Genomic DNA, 24,393 nt, shown 5'->3' on the forward strand with positions numbered 1-24,393 from the left:
TGGGTGACGTTTCTACTTGTTTTTGCTCGATGGGCTGTTTGCATCTCGCCTTTTCCTTCAAGGAGGGTGGTTCTGGGCAGCGGCTGTGTCTGCCACCCGCCCTGAGCAGGGGCTGCGTGGGGCTGGCGGGGCCTTGGCGATGGATCCTGGTGCTTGGGGTGTCTCTGGCAGGAGAATCCTCTTGGGGAATTTCAACCCACCGTGGGTCTGGCGCGTTGAAAGCGTTGATGGAAGGCAGAGGAGGAAATTTGGGATCTATCTGGTATCAGCCCTTTGAGATCTCACTTAATTAAGCAAGTTGATGGTCCGTTACACCACCACACATGTTCCTTCTACCCTGTGTAAAACCATCTCGGGAGATGAACGCTCTGGAGAGGAAACACAGCTCTGCAGCGGGGGCTGACGCTGCGTCCCTCTGTGCGGGCAGCTGGTGGGGTGCCCCTCGCAGAGGGCAGAGCCGGGGGGCTGAGGGTGCTTCCTCCTGCCTGTCTCACAGCAGGGTGGTCCCCTCTCCCTGCACCCTGGGCTGCCTCACCCTGACCAGGCTCGGGGACACTCGGTTTCCAGCCCTTGCTGTGTTACTCCCCAACCCCTCAAGCCCATTCCCAGCTCTGTGGGGCTGTAATCTGCGAACTGGGAATCCTCCAGCCACCTGGGCTGTTTGCTCCACCAAAACTTCATCCTCCCTTTCCTTTTCCTTTTTTTTCTTTCAGGACTGTTCAGAAATAATTTCTTTTTTCAGCACAAAAACGTTCAGACTCACCTTTCCCTCTGTCCCCTCCGTTGCCGAAGGATGAGGAGGGGAGCTGCAGTCGCTGTGGGCTGTAAGCCCTCCCTTTGCCCACCTCCCAAGACCCAGGGGAGGCTGCTCCCCCCAAACTGCCCCTGTACCCCGCTTTGTGCCCCCTGAGGCTGGACCAACGGAGCCCGTGGGCCTGCAACCCCTGTGAGTAAGCCCCAAACAGCAACTGGTCTCACTGGTTTGGTGCTGGAGCTGGTTCGAGGGGAAACCCCTACCTCAATCTCACGAGTCTTTATTCAACACCGAATCATAAAACAGCTCTTCACACACCTTTTTTTTTTTCAGTTGTTGTTGTAATTCTTTAAATACACATTGTTTACACTCCGCAAAGTTTCAAAGCAACAACATCAAAGTGCGTCTACAGGTGAGAGTACCAACCAAAGTGCTAAAAACACGGTCTCCCGCGGCCGAGGGGCAGCAGCTCCCACCTTGCCTCCTCAAAACCCCCTGGAGCCTCTCCCTGACCCCCCCAGTCTCTCCTGTACCCCCCTCCCCACCGCTCCAGCACCCTCCAGCACATTCAGCATCGAGGACCCAGTTTAGCATCAAAGGACTGGGGTGGGGGGGGGAAAAGGGACGTTTGGTTTTTCCAGACACTGGCACATCGCTGCGAAAGACTAAAATAGACTGAAATTTCTAGAGATTTAAAAAAATAACTTAGGAGGCAAAGTCGGTACCTTCGGGGAGGGGGGAGGTCGCTGGGGCCCCTCGGCCATCGCTCACCGGCGCTGAGCAAGCGCCGCTGCCAAGAAGAGCTTTAGGGAAACGATTGCAATTCTTGTATATTTTATATATATATTATGTTTTTTTCCCTCTCCCCACGGGGAGCTCATCCTCTGATTATCTCAAAGCCACTGTGCGTTACCGCGCTCGCTTCCCACAGCCAGCCCGCACCATTGCACCCGCTTGTCCCCGGCCCCAGCCCGCCTCGTCCCCTCCTTCCACGGGGCTCAATCCCGAGGCTGGATCTGAAAAAACAAATCCCATTTTTTTCTGCTTTCGGGCAGTTTTCCCTCCTCTCCAGCAGCTTTTCCTCGGGGCAGGAGGGCCCGTTTCACCCGCTGCGGGGATGATTTTGCCTCCCACCGATGGGGAAGGTCGTGCATCACCTCGCAACAACACCCTGTGATACCTCGGTCGCAACAACATCTCTGGTTGCTAAAATCTCCCCACTCCCTGTTTGGGTTTTTTAAAGCATTTTGTCATTTGGCACCAATTCCCAAACGCTTTTGCTCCACCCCAACCTGCAGGTTTTCCACCCAAAATGAGAGGCTGAAGCCGTGCGCCAGCTCCTGGGGTGGGCTCCTCAAAGAGCCGAGGGAAAATGTTCTTCAACAGTTTTAAAAGCCTTTATAAGCACTTTTTGGGGTGTTTTTTGTTCTGTTTTAACCAAATTCGGAGCCTTTCAGAGGATCCAAAGAAGCTGGTCCAAGACCCGGCCGTGCCTGTGCCTTGGGTGGCAGCTGGGATGAGAGGTGGGATTTTTTTTTTTAACCTTTTTTTGCTTGATAAAGAGGTTTAAAAACTTCCTTGGACAGAGCCAACCTGGGGGCTTCCCCCTTTCCTGGAGACCTTACACCCCTGGACGCCCCAAGCTGGGGGCACAGGGATGAAGGCAGGAGGAGGCAGAATCACAGAATCAACCAGGTTGGAAGAGCCCTCTGGGCTCATCGAGTCCAACCATTGCCCTGACACCACCATGGCAACTAGACCAGGGCACTAAGTGCCACGTCCAGGCTTTTCTTAAACCCCTCCAGAGATGGTGACTCCACCACCTCCCTGGGCAGCCCCTTCCAATGGCTAATGACCCTTGCTGAGAAGAAATGCTTCCTAATGTCCAACCTGAACCTCCCCTGGCGAAGCTTGAGGCTGTGTCCTCTTGTCCTATCGCTGGTTGCCTGGGAGAAGAGGCCGACTCCCACTTCACTACAAGCTCCCTTCAGGTAGTTGTAGACTGCACTAAGGTCACCTCTGAGCCTCCTCTTCTCCAGGCTAGACAACCCCAGCTCCCTCAGCCGTTCCTCGTAGGTCAGACCCTCCAGACCCTTCACCAGCTTGGTCTTCAAGAGAAGAGGAATGTCATGAGCGTTGGCCATGGGGAAACTTTGGGCAAACTCACTAGAAAAGGAATAAATCCCCCCAAAATTGGTCCCACGGGCACCAGGTCTGGCAGGATCCAGCAGCACCGTCCATACAGCCCCTGCCCGACCCCATGTCCCCGAGGGAGAGCTGCTCGCTGGGGATTGTCATAACCCCCCTCTGGGGCTTCTCTAGGGTCTGGTATGGGGTTGAGCCCACGCTGCAACCATCCCTTCCCCATTGGCACCCCAACACACCGTGTGATTTCAAAGCTTTCCAGAGGAAATGGGCTTGAAACCCCACGACCGATGTGGTGAATCCTCCAGCCAGGGGCAGCATCGCCTGAGCCTCCCGTGGGGATGGGGGTGGGCGATGGGTGGTCGTGGGGGAGCCAACGGGGCCACGCACCGGCGGGATGGGGAGGGAAAGCAGCAGGAAACCATCAATGTGACATTTCAGCGGCAGAAATACGGCGCCGTTAATGAGCTCGTTGCCATTAACAACCCGGGCAATTAGGAGCCACCGGGAGGGCCAGGGAGACACAGGGCTCTCATTACCACTAAGCCTGTGCCAGCCACCTTCATCCCCAGCTGAGGAGGAGGAGGAAGGGATCCATCCAAGCCCAGCATCAAACAAAATGAGGAAAAAACCCTACTTTCCACCTCCCAACCCTTGAACCTTCTCAAGGTCTTGTGTCATCGCAGGATTTTCGTAAAAAATTCTTGCTCCGGCCTCACCGGTGAGCACAGAAGGTTTCTTCAAGAGTCCTCAGCATCTCCTCCTGCTTTCCATCACCCCGTCCTCACCTTCCCCACGGCCTGGAGGATCCAGACTAGCAGCAACCCCGGAGCAGCCACCTTCAGTCTTTGGCCACGACTCTCCAACACGATAGTCTTTAATCATAGAGTGTATAAACATGCTGAGTATATAATTTTCCTTTAAAATCTTTTTTTTTCTTCCTTCTTTATAGAAATAAATACTTACTTTGTGGTTTTTGGGGTTTTTTTTAAGGGAATTTCTCAAGTCTCAGCGCTGTTTCGAATGGTGACATCTCCACTGGGACCACCCTCATGGGATGGTAGTTGGGTGGTCCCCGAGGGGTTTTAGCTTTGCTGGGTGTTTTTTTTGCTGGTCGGGGCAGCCCTTGCTCCTCTTGCCCCTGGGTTACACGTGTCCCAGCCTCCCCAGGATGGAGATAAACCCATCAGGGAGCTTGTCCCCAGTGCCAGGAACTCATCCAATGCTGCCCATGGGGGCATGGTGGGACGCAGTAGTTTCTCGCAGGCATTTTTGGGAGGCTCCCACATTTTGTGCATACAGGGAACAGCCCGCAGTCAGTGGGGGAATGGAGGGGCTTCAAATGGGGGATTATGGCCAAAAAACCTTACCCTGCTTTGGAGGAGACGGCGTAGATGGGGTGAGGGGTGGATGAAATGGTCTCCTGAGGTTCCTTCTGGGGTTGGAGACTCAGGAGCTGCCTCTAGCCCACCACCAGCTTCAGCGATTTGGAATTAATTTTATTTTCTATCGGGATCCCCGTGGGCTGTTGATGTGCTGGGAGCCCCTGGCCGAGGTCTGCAGCTCTCGTGATGTGGATGAAGAAGGTGGTACCAGGATGGGTCTGCAGCCTTCTGCCTGCCGGGGAGATCTTCCATGGCAGCCCATCACCCTGGGGGTGCTGGAGGAAGGGGAGATGCCCTGGGAAGGGCTGTCTCCTCACAGCCACGCTGGCCAACATGCACCAAAACCTCCAACGATGGTCCAGAGAAGAGGACAAACCCCCCAAATCTGCTTTTCCCAGTCAGCTCCTCTCAGCTCAGCACGTTGGGTCCAAGCACACCTGGTTGGCGGGGTGGCAGGGGGCTGTGGTTAAGGCTGGTGTGTCCCTGCTGCTGGCAGTGCTGTGATGGGTGTCCCCCATGGCGTGGGCACCTCCTGGCACCTTCTCCCCTGGGATGGAGGATGGAGACGCCTGACCCTGCTGGATGCCTTTCAAAAGCCTTTTCCTTTGGAAAAAGAAGTGTATTTGGGGAGCGGTGATGTCCTTGCAGGCAGGAGACAGCCAGAAGAAAAAAGTAGAATTAAAAAACCAGCCGTGGCCATATATAAGAGATCTACCAGGGCAGTTGGGTTGGTGCTTTCACCAGCAGCTTTGGATTTCAGGATAATTTGACCAGGGTTTCTCCTTCAGGCTGCTCAGGAAGGCAATGAGATGGCAAACATGGATGTCCCGTGCCAGTCCCTCTCTCCGCATGGGACAACTCGCTCTGGAGGAAGCCTGAGCAGATGGTAGATGTTGGTGGGGATGGAAGAATGACCCGTGTTTCCTGGTGGACGAGGATTTTGGAGATGGTTTATTGCCTTGGCAGGAAGGTTTGGGTGGAGAGGAGGTGAGGCTGGAAACCTCTGGAAGAGCGACCATCTCTCCTGGTGTCCTCTGGCTCCTACAGCCACCCGAGATGCAGCTCTGCCATCTGGGCTTGTGCTGTCGTGGCTGCTGGTTTCTGGGCAGTATTGACCCAGGTTTGGGTGCCCTTCTGTTAAACAAATGAGATGAAAACGAGCAGAAACCCTGCAGGAATGCTGGGCACCATTTCCTCTGGAGGAATGGCCCCTTCCCACACCATCTCCACCAGCCCACGGAGAGGATGGGGACAGTCCAGCCATGACGCAGCAGCACCGAGCCCAGCGCTCTGCAAAGATCCCACAGGGATGGGCTGAGCTGTCCTCATCTCCCACACCATCAAATGGCCAAAAAACCCCCCCAGAAAGAGAGTTTGAAGAAAAAGACGTTCCCCAAACAAGGATCCTTGGCAATGAGCAGCCGTGGTGGGTTCGAAGCCATCTTCCCTCCCAGGAAAGAGTGTAGCCCTGCCTCTTTGGGCGGCCAAAAAATGTCCTTAAGTAGCACCTTCTCGCCCATGAGCTGGTCCCAGGGACGAGTGCTGGCTGCCAGTCACTAAGGCCTGCAAGAGTTTGGGTTTTTTTTGTGCATGGGCCAGCGTCTCCGTGCTCCAGGTCTGGCAACGGATGAGCGGCAGATGGTGGGTTTGGTTTCGTGGGGCCTCTGGCTCTGCCGGGCAGAGGAGGGAATGTGCTTTGTGGTTCCCTGAAGGTCTAACAGCCTCCTTCCACTTTGATGTGTAAAATCTTGGAGAAGCCGGGTCTCTTCCTCAGGGCCTGGAAGAGGAGTAGAGAGCATGGTCGGTGCAGGACCTGGCAGTCTTGCTGCTGCACAGGTTGAGCGAGAGAGAGGACAGGACATCTCGAATCCCCACCGTGGGAAGGGGTCCACCCTGGTCCCATCCCCACCACCGCATCCCACAGGGATTTGGCTTCCTTGCAGGACTGGCTCAACCCTTCTTAATCCCATGCCCTGGAAGCTACCTCTGGAGTTGGTTTCTGTTTGGTTAAAGACACTGTTTCCAGAGGACAGTTGTAGTTTGGGAGAGATGACATCAACATTTGCAAAGCATGGTGGTGGGCGGCCACGCAAGGAAAGCCCTTTTGAAATGGCTCTTCTCTGAGGGTGACCAGCCTGGGGGTGGACGTGGGTCTGCCTCGCTGCCCACTGTTGTCCCCATGCCAGGGCTTGGCAGTGGAGCAGGAACCACATGAGCCATCTGACCCCATCCAACTGCACTGGTGGACCTCCATCCCCACGTCCCGCTTTGCATCTAATGGGAGTTTTGCCTTACACCTCCGTGGGAGCCCAACACGCTGCAGGATGGAGTCAACCACAGGACGAAGTGAAATGGAGGCACCTATTTTTCCCCTTGGACATGGATGGAGATGTCTGCCTTGGAGACCCTGAACGGATCGAGGACAGCCCAAGGCCTGCTGAGCATCACAAGCTAAGAAAGATCCACAACTCAGCCTAAAATCAACCTTATTTCTGCTTTCACAGATGGATTTTAAATCACTTCATGGTCATGTAAGTGGCCCTGCAAAGGAGGCAACAGCCCTTTTCTGTCCCAGGAGAAGAGACTCCCCAGAGAAGCAACCCTGGTTAAAGCGATGGGAAGGAACCACAGCATGTTAGACCCTGTTTCAGCCTTCGAGGCATGTGTGTCTGAAGGACAGCGAGCCTTCAGGATGTCCCTAGTGAGCTAGAATGTTCTCTGCTGAGGAACTTCAGTGGTGTGCAAGAATTTGTCCTCAGACCCCGTGGGGACACAAGACTGGTGACACACGGGTGACCTGGGAATGGCTTCCTTTACCTGGAGTTTGTTCACCATTTCTTCAAACATCTTCTTGGCTTCAGGGCTGTGGGGCTCCTTGAAGTAGTCCACAATGCCCACCTGCACGACGATGGATTTCAGGTTCCGGCACACACCTGGGGGCAGAGATACCATCTGGTCTCACCATACCTGCTGGGGAGATATAACATCTCCGCAGCCAGGATGGACCCTAAAACCCACCAGTGCTCCTCAAAGCCTTGTGCATTTGGGGAAACCTCACCCTGAAGATGGAGGAGACTCGCTCTTAGTGACCAAGACCTCTGTAGGGAGGATGGTGGTCTACAACATGGTTCCCAGTTGTCCCATCCCAATTCAGCAGTCTGACCTTAACCCATCCTTGGCAGGGGGCTGTTGGATCCCCTCTTAGAAACCTTCCACCATGGAGAGTGTGGGTTCCTGTGGGTGGGGCTGGAAGGCAGGGTCTGGTTCATGGATCTGGATACCTGGTGGCCTTTTGGTTGATGGACAATGCTACAGACTTTCCCCTGGCATTGCTACTCACTGTTGAAGTGCAGCAGAGCTTTGGGAGTGACCGGCGTGGAGGTCAGCACTAGCATCTCCAGCCCCTTCAGCCCCTCTCGACACACCTCTGCTGCAACCTCCTGGTTGATCTCTGCCACGTGGTCCAGCTCCAGGACCTGAAGCCGCATGCAGTTTCGGGCTGGAAGGACACAGCACCCGCCGTCAGCACCCCATGGGGAAGGGATGAGGACAGACGATGGGAACGGGGCGGTAAGAGGGATGGGTGGCAGCAAGGAGGGGCAGGGTGCACCAAAGGTCCTTGGGGTGGGCTTCCCTATTGAGATCCCCATGGAGCATCTCCTAGGTGATGTACCCTGCCTTCAGCAAGGTCCCCTTCTCCTTGTCCCATCAGAGGAGAGCTGCCTACCTAAGGATGCCAGTCCCTGGACACCGCAGCCTGCCCCTCCAACGCCCAGTGCCCGCAGATGTGGCCAGCACCGTCCGATCATCTGAAGGCAGCGGTTGCTGAAACGTGTTGGCTGCTGGCTGGGGAGATGAAGAAGAAAGAGCTGGGGAGGGCTGGCAGAAAAGCTCAACCCCCCCCACCACAAGTGCTCCCACACGTGGTGTTGGGGATGGGACCTCTCCCACCCCATCAACCCAGGGGTCACCACACTGGAAGGAGGTGTCTCCAGAGCAGACGTCTCCATCTGAGCAACCACCCTGTGTTGTGTTGCAACCAGGACAGGCCAGGTCCATGCACTCAAAGGAGTCCTGCCCCAAACCCTCCACCTCTGGAGATCTGAATCAGGCTCTGAACTCTGTTGCTTGCAGTGACCAAACCAGCAGCGGAAGCCTGGATCTCTAGCTCAGGCAGAGGAGCCAACATGCCATGTGGTGTTTCCCCCATGGAAGAAACAAGCCATCAGGGACTTGACATCCAGCTTCTCCTGCTAAGAGACATCCCCCTCTCTACACCTCGATCCAGGCTTATGGGGGACACGACATTGCAAGAAACCTCCCAGGACAAGAAGAAATGCCCAGGAGGTAGCCCCATGGCATGGAGCCAAGGAGACGACTGACCTCCTAGCATGACTCTTACCACGGATGCAGAGGTGCAACCTGGAGGGAGATGATGTCTCTGCAACCTGCTCCAAGTGCCCAGATGACTTCATGACCCACAGGGTCCGTAGAGCTCCTGGAACAACACAGAGGACATGTGGTGGCCCCCACTGGCAGTGATGCTGCCCTGGGGGCTGTGTCTGCAGCCTCCATATTGCTACATCTCTCTGCACCTGGAGGTACAAATCTGGTCATTATTTATAACCCATGATCTGCCCATGAACCAGACAGCCCCAACACCAACCCATGCAGGAAGGCTGAAGGCATTTCTCTCTGGAATTGTGCCTATGGATGTGCGATGTCAAGAAAAATGGAAGAAGGTGAGGTTGAAGATGAGTTTGGAGGTAAGGCTGAAGGTGAGGCTGGTGGTTGAAGGTGAGGTTGATGGTTGAAGGTGAGGTTGAAGGTGAAGGAAGAAGTCTTCCAGATGCAAAGGTGGCAAGTGATTAAACTGAGGCTGCCAGGCCGTGTACCCTTGCAGAGCAAATATAACGTCCCTGCAGATCCCATTGGGTTGGTTTTACTTGCCACCTGCCCAGCCTAGGTGGGGAAGGTGCCAGGAGGTGGTAAAGATGTTTCAGCTGATGGGGGATAACTTCCAGCTGAGGGAAGTGTCTGCTCCATGGCCTCTGTACCAGCTCTGTGGTTGTGCTACCACATCTGTAGATGGCTGTTGGCCAAATGTCACTGCAGAGGTTTGCTGTGGGCTCCTCCTTGGTCTTTCTGGAGGTATCAAAACAGACCTCATGGGATGCTGCTGGATTCGTGCAGGGGGATAGTGGAGGTGGAGGTTTATCACGAGTCATGGCACTGATCAGGCGCAGCCACGCTACCTGCCACCCAGCTTTTGTGCCACTGCCTCAGAGGAGCTTTTGATGATGCCATCGGCTCCCTGCACCGAGACAATGGAGGAGAGATGTCAGAGAGCGTTGTCCTGATGCTACCAGCCCAGCTAGAGGCCCCTGGCTACTTCACCGCACTGGTCTCCCTCCTGAAGACCAAGGCTGTGCTTCCTAACTCTAAATGACCTACTTCCAAACTTCAGGCAAGCCTAAAAATAAGTGTTGGGTGTTATCTTGAGCGTTTCACGCTTCTCCACTGAAGACACCTGCCAAGGGCCCCTTGTGAGCGTGGCAGGTTAATTAGAGCATGAGTCAGAGTCACAGGTTAGCAAAGCTCTAACGCCCTTGGAAGGGCTGATGGAGGAGTCTTTGGGTTAAACCCGGCAGTGCTGGGCTGCCTCATGGTGTGGGATCCCCAGATCAGAGCCACATCTGAGCTCGCTTGGTCCAACGTGGAGGAGCTGGCTGGGTGTGCTTTCCCACCTGAAGGATTCTCCATCCTGGGCTGGATGAGGACACCCATTGGCTGCAGGTGAAAAGGATGCAGAAGCTGAAGTGGTTGTCTGCAGGGTGCAACACAGCAAGGCTCATCCTCCTTGAGAGTGTAGGAAGGCTAAATCCTGTCTCCACGGGAGGCAGAGCCTCTTCGGAACATGGCCAAGACCAAGGAGCAGTCAGTGATCTTCTCCAGGACCTGCGCTGCCATGGGTCTTGTGTTCTTGCTCTTGGGCAAGGGCTCCAAGTTGGGTCTTAGCAATCCTGTGGCAGAGCTGTTCCTCCCTCCCAGTACAGAGGGACCCCAAGGTCTCTTCTCTCCATTAGAAGCCTTCGTCAGGGGGTGACAGTCAGGTGGGACCTCACTGGGCCCTGGTGTTGGTGCATCTCTTCTTCACCCTACTCTAACATAAAGCAGTGTCCCCATACCAAGACCCCGGTCACGCCTCCAGCTGGGGTGAGATCGGTAACAGGATGGTGGGAATGGAGCTGGAAGGGAAACATCTGCATGGGAACACATCAGAAGAGGATGAAAGTTGCAAGGACAGCTTGCACTGGGGACACTGGATACTGGGGCTGTCACTGGGCTGGGGACACGGCAAGGTGGGTCCTTTGCACCTGGCCAGATGGGCTGCGTTCTGATAGGGAATGGGGATGGGCATCAGAGGACTCCCAGCACATCCCATGGATGTTCTCAGCCTTCTCCCAGCCAGGAAACCACACGGTCCCCATGGGCAAGGAAGGGGGGATGCCAGTGGCCATCCTTACCGGTAGGTGACAGCCTGCAGGGCCCGGCAGTAGCAGCTGGCCAGCCAGAGCGAGCGGTCCGTCAGCACGTTGGGGCAGTGCGAGATGCGGAGGATGAGCAGGTTGCTGCCCGTCGCCTTCAGCAGAGACTCCAGCCCAGCCTCCAGGCAGCCTCTGCCGGGGATGGAGGCAGGGTCAGGCATGGGCCCCGCGCCCACACTCCCCACGGCCACCCCGGGTCGACCGCAGGAGGGTGACATGTCCCATGGGGATCCATGGCTCCAGGACGCCCAAAACCCACAGCAGGAGCTGTGTAATGAACATCCTTCAGTGGAGATGGGATGTTGGGGCTCATAGAGCATCCTCATGCCAGGTTGGATGAGGCTTGGATCAACCTGGTCTAGTGGAAGATGTCCCTGCCCGTGGCAGGGGGGTTGGAACTAGATGATCTTTAAGGTCCCTTCCAACCCAAACCAATCTATGATTCTATGATATGATTCTATGCCTGAGGACCAGTGGCTCTGGCTGTAGGCGAAGGGTGCCTGGGACGTGGGGACTCACCGCGTGCTCTTCATGTAGTCCTCCTTGCTCTCCTTCTTCCCTCGCTGGCGTGGCTTGAGGTTTTGGAGGGTGAGGGAGTGCATCTGGGTACACCACTGAGACAGCATGGCCAGGAACTGGGGGGGACAGGGGTGGCTGTCACCGAGGGGCATACCCTCAGCATGCCCCACGCCACCCATCCTTGGCTGTCTTTGGGCAGATCTGCACACACATACACGGACATTTCTGCATGCACACACACATGCCATAAATATGTGAAAAGGCACATACAAGGTCATGCAAGAGTGCGTGCAACAAAACCACAGGTGTGACCACAAAAGCGCGTGCACACGTGAGCTCGTGCCCACAAGCATGGCCTCTTCTCCCAGGCAACCAGCAACAGGACAAGAGGACACAGCCTCAAGCTTCGCCAGGGGAGGTTCAGGTTGGACATTAGGAAGCATTTCTTCTCAGCAAGGGTCATTAGCCATTGGAAGGGGCTGCCCAGGGAGGTGGTGGAGTCACCATCTCTGGAGGGGTTTAAGAAAAGCCTGGACATGGCCCTTAGTGCCATGGTCTGGTTGAGATGGTGGTGTCAGGGCAACGGTTGGACTCGATGATCCAATCAGCACAAGGGAGATGCTTGCACAGCTTCACCTTTCTGGAAGAAAGGTCTCGCCCCGGGCAGTGCCATCCCCATCCCCGGTACCTTGGAGGACACCCTGGCGTTCTCCAGCAGCACCCGTGTCCACACGGCCGGGTGCCGCGCCACGAACTTCCAGTCCTTGCACACCTCGGCCGCCCGCAGCAGGGTCTTGGTGTCCAGGTAGGTGAAGATGCAGAAAAGAGCTGCCCTCATCTTGAGGATCTCAGGGCTGATCACCTCGCTGGAGTGGCCCGGGCTGCCCCTCTCCAGCCGGCCCACCTTGCCCCCGGGCCCCTCGGTCCTGGCTGTGGGACACCCACCCTCAGTTGCCGCTGGTGGCTGAGGAGGACGGCGGGGAAGGGACGCCCCTCGCAGAGCTGAGGGGCCATCCCTGTCCCCCACCTTCCAGCCTCCCCTTCCTCCCACCCCACCAGAAGAGCCCGGCGCGGTCTCACCCGTCAGCCGGCAGCCGCTGGCGGGTCGGGACGCGGCAGATCCGGGTGCCTCTGGCTCCCAGCCCTCGGCCTCCGACTCGGTGGTGCGGGAGCCCACGTCGGACACGTCGCCCTCCTCGCCCTCCGTGCTGTTGCGGTAGGGCCGGCGGTGCCAGTTCTGGATGGCCTGTCGGCGCAGGCCCGAGCCCCGCGCGCCGTCCCGCGCCCCGTAGGGAGGCCCGTCGGCGGTGTCGTCGGTGGGGCACGGCTCGGCGCTGTCGCTGTCGTAGCAGCCCGAGCTCTGCGACACAGCCTTCGCCCGGCCCGAGGCCCTGGGGGACGGGGAGGCCCAACCTCAGGGCGCGCCGCGGTGGCATCCCCTTCCCGGCAGCCCCTCGCCCACCAAAAAATGAGCATCCCGTTAAAATCCCATTGGGTGGTGAGACCCTGGCCCAGGTTGCCCAGAGCAGCTGTGGCTGCCCCCTCCCTGGCAGTGTTCAAGGCCAGGTTGGATGGGGCTTGGAGCAACCTGGTCTGGTGGAAGGTGTCCCTGCCTGTGGCAGGGGGGTTGGAACTAGATGATCTTTAAGGTCCCTTCCAACCCAAACCAGTCTGTGATTCTGTGATCCCAAACAGGCAGCAGGGACAGGGGACTCACCCGGTGCTGGAGGAGGAGCGCTGGTTGGGCACGCCGTAAGGACCATGTGCAGCTGCCCCTGGCCCCGGGTGCCGATCTCTCTGCGGGGAGACGGGACAAGAGGAGCCAACGTGGCAGAACCCAAAATGTGGGTGGTGCAGCCAAGGGAGACGACCCCAATAACCCACCCAGTGCCAGCTGTGCTTTGGGGTGAGGCCATACCCCGATAACCCACCCAGTGCCAGCTGCGTTCTGGGGTGAGGCCGTACCCAAGTGGGATGCAGAAGAGCATCTCCAGCATTGCCTTGCCCACACTCACCATGGAAACACAGACCCATCAAGCAGCCACTTCTCTTTGGGATCCCCCCACCCAGGATTATCCATTTCCCCACGGGAATGAGATGGGGGGTCCCTACACCTCGCCGCCCAACCCTTTGCAGCCATCAGAGAAGCCACACAGGTGTGTGCCTGAAGCCGGTGGGGTGCCCATGCCTGTGCCCGTGGGGGTCCCGGTCGGCCGGTGGCCTTGCCCCCCGGCGTGCCGCAGCGTCCCAGGCTGCCGTTGGGGGTGGTGCCGCAGCTGCTGCTGATGATCTGGAGCTGCTTCTCAGCCCGGTCCGCCCGGTCCAGCAGCTCCTCGATGAAGTGCTGGAGGCGGACCTTGGCGTTGGCTTCGCGGGCAGCCGTCTCCTTCAGGAACTGGTCGATCTGCAGCACCTCCCTGCGTGGAGGAACCAGTGGGTGACACCCCAACCCTTTCCCACCCATCCCTGTTAAGCACCTCTGAGCTGGGGCGGGGGGTCAAGGATGCTCAGACCATTCCACCATCTTGATTTGGGTCTGTGCCAGCCCAGGTGGCTCCTGGGCATGGTTTGGGGCAGAGCAGGGACCAAGGGATGCTCCTGGCATGCAGGGTGCACGTGGCCACCTTGGTTTGGGGGGGATGACACCCCCAGCACCTTCGCTGGGATGTACCTCGCTCCCAGGGCTGGAGTCAGACCCCTGAGTGTGACGGAGTGGAGGAAGGAGGATGATGATGGCGCGGTGGGATGATGGAGGAGGATGGCACTGGTACCCTGCCTCATTCGGGCCAGACTTCAAGGAAAGACCTTAAGGGCAGCCTAAAGTCCTTAAACCCAGCTCAGCCCCACACCCCTTAAAGCCCAGGGGTTGCAGGGCCCCAGCTCCCTCGTTAACACATTAATTAGCAGGTGCTGGGGAGCTCAGAGCCTGCGGATGGGCAGGGTTCACCCTGCTGAGATGTCACCCCCCCAAAACGTGGCCAGCTCTGGGGTGGAGCGTGCCAGCAGCTCAGCGACCAGCTGTGGCCCCATCCCGCCCCGCACACGCGTGTGCCCAGGCACACCCTCCCCCCCCGACCTCATCTGCACACACACCCGTGCCCACACGTGTACAGCCAGGCGTGCACACACACACACCCCCAAGTGCATCCCACGCACGCACACACGAGCACCATAAAACCACAAACACAGCTGTGCACCCCGACAGACACACGCAGGCAGCGGCACACGCACGCGCACCCCCAGGCACACGCACAGTCGGTCGCACGCACACCCAGCACCCATCACACCCGCACGGTTGATGGTGCGCACACACACGTGCACAACCACGCTTTGGTCTTTGCTCAGCACCACGAACCCCTGCAGGTGCGTACACAGCTCTGCACGCCTGTCTTGTGCACACCTGACAGTGCACACACAGCAGTGCACACACGACTGTGCACACCAAACTGTGCACACCTGACCTCACACCCCTGACCATGCACACCCGATCATGCACACCCGATCATGCACACCCAACTGTGCACACCCAACCGTGCACACCTGACCATGCACACCCAACTGTGCACACCTAACCATGCACACCCAACCGTGCACACCTGACCATGCACACCCAACCATGCACACCCAACTGTGCACACCCAACTGTGCACACCCAACCATGCACACCCGACCATGCACACCCAGATGTGCACACCCCACTGCTCACACCTAACCGTGCACACCCATCTGTGCACATCCAACCATGCACACCTGACCATGCACACCCAGACGTGCACACCCAACTGTGCACACCCCACTGCTCACACCTAACCATGCACACCCAACCATGCACACCCAGCTTGCGCACATCCAACCGTGCACACCCGACCACGCATGCCTCACCTCACACCCCTGACCTTGCACACCCAGCTGCACACACACAACCATGCACACCCAACCATGCATGCCCAACCGTGCACACCCAGCTGCACACACTCAACCGTGCACACCTGACTGTGCACACCCGACCTCACACACCCAACCATGCACACCTGACCATGCACACCCAACCATGCACACCCAACCGTGCACACTCAGCCATGCACACCCAACCGTGCACACCCAACCGTGCACACCCAACCATGCACACTCAACCATGCACACCTGACCACGCACACCCAACCACGCACACCCAACCACGCACACCTGACCACGCAAACCTGACCACGCACACCTGACCACGCACACCCAGCTGTGCACACCCAACCATGCACACCTGACCACGCACACCTGGCCGTGCACAACCGGCCGCACCGCCCTGCACAGGAGCACAAAGGAAAAAGAGAAGGCAGCCCTTCATGACATAATTCCCGTTGCTGGTTATTAATTGCCATCTGATTACCAATTAATTGCCACCCAACCTGACGTTCGCAGGGTGAGCCTGGGAGCTCCCCGGTAACGACTTGGGAAGGCTCCTGGTGAGGGGACCCGGGAGATTTGGGAGGAAAATGGGGCGCTGGCACGGCGGGTGTAAGGTGATGCTGATGGTTATCATCACCTGCATCTCTCTCGTTCTCATGGACCGGGTGGAAAAACACCCCCAGGAGAGCAAACGGAGCCCAGGAGCACAAAGTTTCGCATGGGGACAAGGGTCTTGTGGTGTTTCGGAGCTGGCAGGGGTGGGAAATGTCCCGGGCAATGTTTTGTTCTTGGGGAAGGGTGAAACCGGCTTTGTTGATGAAAATGATTTCTGATGATTGTCCCACATCTAGGAAAACCTCATCTCTTTCCATCAGCTCTTCACAGGTTGCCTCTGCAACCTGGTAAGTGATTTTGTTGCTCTGGCTGGAGGAGTTTGGGGACCAATGGGGACAGCCAAGGGGCAGGAGGGTTCCTCTGAGGAAAGGGAGGTCCAGGAGGTAGTTTTGGGGTATAAACCCAGGTTCTTAGGTGATAACAGTGTCCAGGCTCCGCCACAGAACAAACAAGATGCGTTTGACCCATCGGTCACCCTCCATCTGCCCTCTCTCACATGTCTCTAGGCCCTGCTCCAGCCTTGTCCACCCTGTTGGCCCTCGTCTTTCCACCACACACCCCCAAGATGCTCCTGGACAACACCCATGAGGCAGCTGATGGCAGCTCCCAAACCTCCCCCATGCCTGTCCCATACACTTACATCCAAACCAAGAGGTGTTGCCCTTACCCAGCCCCAGCATCATGCCGCTCCTCACCCCAGAACCATCCCCACCACCAGTGAATCCTGTGAACTTTGTTTCTGAGCCACAGTCATCATTTTGGAGTCAAAGTCATTAATGAGTGTGCTGAGGGTGGTGGGGATCAAGACAGGTCCTTGAAGAATCCCACCAGTGCTCCCAGCCCAGCACAACCATGACTGTTCCCCACTATCCTGCTCCTCACTGTCTTTCTGAACCCCATGGTGGCCTCCAGCTTTGCTAAGAAACTCCTGAGGAACAAGGTCTACTTTACTTGAGCGACATCGATTGGCAAAATGACCCAATGCTTGACTGGAGGGAAACACAGGAGTAGCACAGGGGTGGGAAGGGGTTGTTGAGTGGGGAACATGGGATGAAAATGAGGATGACAGTGCCATGGTCCTAGCAGCAGATGGAGGTCATACTGCTTGGGCTATACCACCCTCCTTCTGGGAGAAAATCCCTGAATTAGGCACGGCCAAGCTGGCTCCTCTCATGTTTATGACCATGGGACAGGTCAGTGGGATTGCTCAGGTTGTCCAGGGCTGGACGATTCAGCTGTGGAGCCAGAGGGGATGATCCAGCCCTGACTTTGGGGGACACCCTTTGGCACTAGAGGTGGGCTGCAACAACATGACCACCACCATGTTCCATGGCAGGACAGCAGGATGGCCATGTGCATCCCCAGCCTGGCTACATCCTGGGGGCACCAGTGGCTCTGGGACAAGGTCTGACATGATGTGACACAGCTCATAGACATGTAGAGGCTCAGGTCTACGCGGACACTGCTGGCGTGGGAGAAGATGCAAAACCTGATGAACGATGATGCTAATGGGCATTGCCAAGGGGATTGTGCCCTAGCACTTGGTCTGAGGGTTTGGTGATGGTGTTGGGCTCTTGGGGCTTGCCATCGGGGACCGATTTCCCCCCCACCCTGCACCCAGGAGAGGGGGCAAAAGACTCACTGTTGCTTGCGGCTGAGCTCCTGCTCCTTCTGCACCAGGTCCTGCTTGAGGGAGGCCAGCATCTCCACGCTGACGTCCACCTGGCGGGACAGTTCAGATGCCCGGTCCTCCAGCTCCTGCTTCTCCCGGCTGAGCCGCAGGCTCTCCTGCTTGGCCTTCTCCAGCTCAGAGCTCTTGCGGTCCAGCTCCACCTGGAGCCGGCCCACCTGCGAAGCGATCTTCTGCTCCACCTCCTCCGTCAGCTTCTCCAGCCGCTTGTCCACCTCCAGCTTCTCAAAGGCACGGATCTTCAGGCGGGCCAAGCCTTCCTCGTAGGCAGCGTCCATAGTGGCCGGTGGCGTGGGGGCTGGCGCCACGGCTTTGCCCCGGGTGAAGATCTCTGTCAGGGGGATCTCAATCTCGTGGACATAGCGGGGCGAGGGGGAGGAGGACGGGGCCGGCTCCAGCTCCTCCGCGGGGACGAGGTCGCAGGAGAAGCGCTGGTCCTTGCCTTGGAAGGAGGTGCTCTCAAAGTAGTCCCGCCGGGCAGCCGGCGTCAGCAGGGCCCCGTCGGCGGCCAGGGGGAAGACGGCAGCATCGCAGATGCTGTTGGTCTTGGAGAGGACGTAGAGGGTCTCATAGGTGTGGTTGTACTCCAGGTGCGCCCGCAGCGAGGAGAGGCTGCGGAAGCGCTTGTGCTCCCCGCACCGCGGACACCGGTAGGGCAGGTCCAGTGAGGCCATCCCTCAGCTGTGCACCCCGACGCAGGGGAACAGCACGGCCCCGCTCATGGCACGGGGTTGATGCACCGGTGGCACGTGGGATGGGTTGGGTAGCCCCGGGCGGTGGGGCTGCAGCTCTGCTGGGGCATGGCGAGGTGGGGGCCCTGGGATGGGAGTGGAGGGTCCGATGGGTCTGGAGGGGATGTCAGCATAGGCCGGTGCCAGGCGCTAGAAGAGATGGGGGGGTTAGTGATACAGGGACAGCAGGTCCCCAGAAGTGCCTCCTTGGCCCTTCTTCTTTGTCCCCTGTCTGCCTTCATCCTCCCCTCCCGTGTTCCTCCCACTCATGCACAACCCTTGGGAGGGTGCACAATGTTCAAGAAGGTGCACAACCCTTGGGACAGTCCACAACCCTCGGGAGAGTCCACAACCCTCGGGAGAGTCCACAACCCTTGAGAATGTGCACAACCCTTGGGAAGACCCACAAGCCTTGGGAAGACCCACAAGCCTTGGGAAGATCTACAGCCCTTGGGAAGATCCACAACCCTTGGCAAGGTGCATAAGTCTTGGAAAGGTGTTCAACTCCTGTGAAGGTCCCAAGTCCGTTGGGAAGGTCCCCCACTCCTTGGGAAGGTGGACAACCATTGGGAAGGTTCACAACCACTTGGGAAGAGTACAGCCATCAGGAAGGTGGACAATCCATGGGAAACCTCTCTCCATCTGCCCAGAGCTTGCCACAGAGAGGTGACCCATGTGCTTTCTTGCCCAACCACCATGCAATGAGCCCCTGCAGTGTCAGGGGTCTCCAGGCCCCGCAAGCATCCCTGTGTCTGACGCTGGAGCTGGGGTACTGGGAGCCACCTCCTCCAAGCAAAGGGTGACACAGTCCTGCTAGATCAGCCCACGCAGCCTCGCAGCAGGGTTAGTTACTTCTTCAGCCCTTCACCGCAGCCATCGAGTCTCATCTCTCATCCCCTCCTGGGCTGTGGGACCCCCATGCTGTGCTGTCCCCATGACACAGAGGAGCTGGTGGCTTCCCATGCCTGGGCAAGTGAGGGTCCCTGTGTGGATCTGGTTTACCCCTCACTCACAAAACCCTCCAAGACATCAGGGCGGGGGGAACCCCACCCTTGTGAGATGGGATAAGCCAGCAAAACTCCAGCCTAGGAGGTCACCGTGGTCTCCTCCAGCCTGGGAGGCACAAGCACCCATCAGGGTGCATTTTTTGCGGTGCTTTCACCCCAAAGCACCGCGGACACCCATGGGTGGGAGCACCCCTTGCTTGTCTCTCTGCAATATCCCACAAAAGGCTCTTTCCACCATCCTAAAACCCCTCTGAGCCCCTCTGAGCCCCAAAACCACCAGCCTTGGTGAGCACTAAACCACCACCGAACCCTCCACCCATGGTTGTCCCCAGGGTGGCTCAGCACCCTCCTTGGGGCGCAACTGGGCCATGAGGTTTGGGAAACCATTTTTAAGGAAAAAATCAGTAAAGGCAAGAAATCCATGCAAAAAAAAAGGAAAATAAGGTGTTCTGGGAGGATTTCTGGGGCTGCCTGGCTGCGTTTTGGGGTCGTTACAACCCCGCCTGGGCGATCACCGGCGGCAGCTCAGAGGAAACCCAGCGAACACAAAGCACCGCCGGCAACTTCGGGAGCTGCCGGTGGGATGAGAAAGCGCTTTTCCACCGTAGGGACGGGGCCACAGCGTCGTGTCACCGGTGCCTCAGGCCCAGCTCCCCGCCTGCGTCTCCCAGGGTACCCGATGAGCCTCGGTCGTGTTTCCCAGCCATGAGCCAAGGCAGGATCTGGCCCAGGCGGGTTTGAACGCACGCATCGCCCAGTCCCTGTCCTGGGTAGGTCTTCCCCTGACCACAAAACCTCTCCTCCCCCCCAGCAATGGCCAGGATTTAAGGAAATTATTAGTGGAGTCATTACTGCGGCCACGCTAATACAGCCCAGAGGCATCCGGAGCCGGGAACCGCTCCCGGCTGCTGGGAGATTGCAGCAGCGATGGGCGAAACCCATCCCTGGGGCTGCTTCAGCACCGCTACCTCCATTCATCATGGATCCTTCCTTCGCATTGTTTAACGTTTTTCTTGCTCCCCACCCCCAAAAAATTACCACTGTCTGGTTGAAGAGGGAAGCGGGGATGGAGAAGGGTGGTGGTGGTGGATGCTGCCGGGGTGGAGGATGCTGCCGGTGCCCGCTGGTCCCCATCCTCCCCCCGGTGGCAGCGGGGTGGGGGGCACCGCGGTGGGCGAGGGCGGCTGGGGACGAGGCGCAGGGGCCTTGGGGGAGGTGGGCAGGGAAAGCTGGGGTGCATCTAACCCCCCCCAGCACCTGGAGCAAGGAGCAGCGGGTCCCTCCTCACCTCCTGGCAGCGGCTTTGTCCCCGCTGTGTCCCCCTGCTCCCCGGGGGCCCGGGGTGAGGAGCAGCTTGGGGACAAGCCACCGCCTCCCCGCGCAGCATCCCCGCTTCGCCCCGTACCTGCTCCTCGCCGCCGACCTCCCTCGCTTGGCTCCTCCGGCCAGGGCAGCATCTCGCCCGTCCTCGCCACCGGCCACCCCCGGGCTCGCCACACCGGCCACCCCCGGCCTCGCGGAGGGGCTGGGGGCTTTGTGGGGGAGGACGGATGCCGGGCAGGGGCGGGGGGGGGGACACGCAGCCTCCTTTGCCAGGCCCTGGGGAAGGAGGGAGGGAGGGAGGGAGGGTGGTGGCTGCAGGAGGAGGAGGAGGAGGAGGAGGAAGGGAGAGGAGGCTGAAGGCCCCGGTAGGGTGGCGGGGGGGGGGCGAGGGCTGCTGGGCACCCTGGGGATGGCGGGTCCCCGGGGTGCTGCGGGGCTCAGGGGGGGCTGGGCATGGCGAAGGCAGCGGCGAGGGAAGGAGGGAGGGAGGGATGGAGGAAGGAGGGAGGGCGAGCGCCGGCAGCCGCCTCCTCCTCCTCCTCCCCCGCAGCCCGGGCCGGTCCCCTCCGCTCCCGCACAGCTCCCTCTGCCTGTCTCCCCGCGAACACCGCGGGCCTCCGCAGCTCGCCGGCCTCATCCTGCACCTCCCCGGCCCCCCAGGCCCACCCTGGCCCCCCGCCAGCCCCCGCTGGCATCACCCCGGAGCAGCTCCCCGGGGGCACCTGCATTGCTCCTTCCCCACCCCGGTCTGGACCCACAGTACAATGACCCTGGCTTGGCCTGAGACAGTCCCTGAGCACCTTGCCTTGGTCCCCAGCTTGGTCCCCTGTGAGTCCCAGAGCATCCTGACTCGGTTCCCAGTGAGTCCCACAGCACCTTGGCTTGATCCCAGGCTTGGTCCTGGTCCAGTCCCCAGACACCCCAGCATGGTCCCTGGCTTGGTCCTGATTCAGTCCCTGAGCACCCCAACTTGGTCCCCAGCTTGGTCCTAATCCAGTCCCTGAGCACCCTGGCTTAATCCCAGGCTTGGTCCTGATCTGGTCCCCAAGCATCCCAACTTGGTCCTGATCCAGTCCCTGAGCACCCTGGTTTGGTCCCAGGCTTGGTCCTGATCTGGTCCCCAAGCACCCCAACTTGGTCCTGATCCAGTCCCTGAGCACCCTGGTTTGATCCCAGGCTTGGACCTGATCTGGTCCCCAAGCACCCCAACTTGGTCCTGATCCAGTCCCTGAGCACCCTGGTTTGATCCCAGGCTTGGACCTGATCTGGTCCCCAAGCACCCCAGCTTGGTTCTCAGCTTAGTCCTGATCCCATCCCCAATCACCCTGGCTTAATCCCTGGCTTGGTGCTGATCTAGTCCCCAAGAACCCCAGCCTGGTCCCTGACTTGGTCCTGATCCAGTCCCTGAGCACCCCAGCTTGGTCCTCAGTTTAGTCCTGATCCCATCCCCTATCACCCTGGCTTAATCCCTGGCTTGGTCCTGATCTGGTCCCCGAGAACTCCAGCTTGGTCCCCAGCTTGGTCCTAATCCAGTCCCTGAACACCCTGGCTTGGTCCCCAGCTGGTCTCTGGGCACCCCAGCTTGATCTCTGGCTTGGTCCTGATCCGGTTCCTGAGCACCCCAGCTTTGTCCCCAGTTGGTCCCCAAGCACCCTGCCTTGATCCCTGGCTTGGACCTGATCTGGTCCCTGAGCACCCCAGCTTGGTCCTCATCTTAGTCCTGATCCCATCCCCAATCCCTGGCTTGGTGCTGATCTAGTCCCCAAGGACCCCAACTTGGTCCCCAGCTTGGTCCTGATCCAGTCCCTGAGCACCCTGGCTTGATCCCGGGCTTGGTCCCGATCCAGTCCCTGAGCACCCTGGCTTGATCCCAGGCTTGGTCCTGATCCAGTCCCTGAGCACCCTGGCTTGATCCCAGGCTTGGTCCTGATCCGGTCCCCATCACCCCAGCTTGGTCCCCAGCACCGACGTGTTTTCTTGTCTCTGATGTGGACACGGAGGGAAGCCAGCAGTGCTGAGCCCGGGATGCTGCCGGCCTGGGCCCGAGTGGGTGTCACCACCCCCGAGCAGCCCCAGGTTTCGGGGTGCAGCCACTTCTCCCCTCCTACAAACCCAAGCGCTCCGTCCCATTCCACCCCAGAGGCACCGGCTGCGTGGTGGGTGCCCCCCTTGCTCCCACCCTCCCTCGGCAGCACTGGCCTTTTTCTGAAGCAAATCCGGGTGCTGAGGTCCTTATTAACCATATCTGGGGTGTACCCCTGGAAAAAGGGTTTTTTCTGGTGCTTGGGGTCTTCGCTCAGGATCAGCTCCCACTCACATGGGATGGTTCAGCTGCTGGGGCTGCTTGGGGCTTGGTGGGTGCCCACCTGAGGGGCACGAGCACCCTTGGGTGCCATCAGAGGTGTGAGCTCTTGGGGACAGGTCCGAGGGGACATTTTGGATTTCCCCCTCAACCAGGTTTCCTTCTGGCCCCATCCCATCCCGTTCCATCCCATCCCATCCCATCCCATCCCATCCCATCCCATCCCATCCCATCCCATCCCTGCTAGCAGTCCTCAGGGACCCCATGTCCCCTGCCCAGCTTTCCACCCCATCTCCACGGGGTCCTGCCAAGCTCGGCGAGGGGCAGTGGATGACAATGATCTCACTGGGGTTTAACCCTGGGATGCTCCAGGGCTGGGGGACACGAGGCGACCTGGGGAAGGAGACCTCCCTCCTCCATAACACACCTGGGGAGCAGATTCCCCCTCTCCGGGGCTGGTGGAAGGGATAAAATCTGCTGGAGAGCGCAGATTCGCAGCCATGCTTAGAGCTCCTTCCCTGCCTCAGTTTCCCCCTCTGCATGAAAAGGTTGATCATCCCCAAAACGCCTGAGCATCGATGAAGATCGCCGAGCCCCGAGCCGAGGACACCCCACCCTGTGCCCTCCATCCCCGTAGGCACCTTCTCCCCCCCATTAATTGAACCCAAAGCCCAGCGTGCCCCATGGAGTGAGTGTCTCCCATTAGGAGGAGATGTCAGAGCTGGATGGTTTTAACTGATTTTTAACCACCAGATGAGGGAGGTTCTGCTCTCGGTGGCACCTTCCAGGCTGCAACGGCTCTTCCTTCCCGGGAGAAGGGAAACAGCATCTCTGGGCTGTTTAAAACCCCAAAAGGGAGGGAGCAAAGGGCCCCCCCGGCTTGGCAGGGGCCACATCCTGATGGTGCCTGGATCTCCTCCAGCCCTGGGGATGTGCCAGGTGGAAAAGGGGGAGTGGGGCTGTAGTTCACCCCGTTTCTTGGGGGTGAAGCCTGTCAGGCACGTGGGGCATCCACCCCCCATGGGGGACCAGGAGCCCAGAGTGGGGGGGTCTGGGCGGGGGTCCCCCCTGCGGCTCTGGATCCAAGCAGGGCAGATCCCTCCAGGGCTCAGCCCCATCAGAATGAACCCGGAGCCACGTCCCTCTTTTGGGAGGGGGATCCCTTCCCCGCTCTGTCCCGGGACAAGACCCTTCTCCTGGGATGAGCCACCCACCCTGGGGATTAGGGGATGCTCAGGAGGAAGGTCACCAACCCCCCCAGCTGCACTGATTGATTTTTTTTCGCTCCCTGCTAATTATTTAAGCACCTTTTTCCCCAGACACGGCAGCTCGAGGCCAAAACCGCGACAGAAATACCCCCGGCGTCGGCTGCTGTAGGGGATTGAGAGGCAGAGAGCAACCCCAGCAAGGTCTTAAATCAGCTCAAATCTTTAATTAGAAAAATAGACACAATTTTCTAATATTCCTGACAGAT

The 24,393-nt window shown here is 58.7% G+C and overlaps 1 protein-coding gene across 1 annotated transcript; it reads right to left on the bottom strand.

Moving 5' to 3' along the window:
- Positions 1–5,998: 5,998 nt before the first annotated feature.
- Positions 5,999–18,230, bottom strand: FBXO41 (F-box protein 41). Its single transcript, XM_068404111.1, has 12 exons — positions 17,509–18,230; positions 13,540–13,768; positions 13,069–13,148; positions 12,432–12,742; positions 12,040–12,281; positions 11,352–11,467; positions 10,812–10,964; positions 8,687–8,782; positions 8,012–8,130; positions 7,625–7,783; positions 7,102–7,217; positions 5,999–6,061 (listed from the first exon to the last, which is right to left on the bottom strand). The coding sequence occupies exons 1-12, from the start codon at positions 18,228–18,230 to the stop codon at positions 5,999–6,001; spliced, it is 2,406 nt and encodes an 801-aa protein (XP_068260212.1).
- Between the last annotated feature and the right edge of the window lie 6,163 nt (positions 18,231–24,393).

The sequence above is a fragment of the Nyctibius grandis genome, chromosome 6 (genome assembly GCF_013368605.1).
Source record: "Nyctibius grandis isolate bNycGra1 chromosome 6, bNycGra1.pri, whole genome shotgun sequence".
In the NCBI taxonomy this organism is placed as follows: domain Eukaryota; kingdom Metazoa; phylum Chordata; class Aves; order Nyctibiiformes; family Nyctibiidae; genus Nyctibius; species Nyctibius grandis.

Excerpts from the sequence above, each read along its gene's own strand:
- FBXO41 (XM_068404111.1), bottom strand. The coding sequence starts at position 18,230 with ATGGCCTCACTGGACCTGCCCTACCGGTGTCCGCGGTGCGGGGAGCAC. Across the intron at positions 13,769-17,508 it reads GAGCTCAGCCGCAAGCAACA|GGAGGTGCTGCAGATCGACC; the intron begins GTGAGTCTTTTG and ends TCCTCCACGCAG. Across the intron at positions 7,784-8,011 it reads CCAGGGACTGGCATCCTTAG|CCCGAAACTGCATGCGGCTT; the intron begins GTAGGCAGCTCT and ends GTGTCCTTCCAG.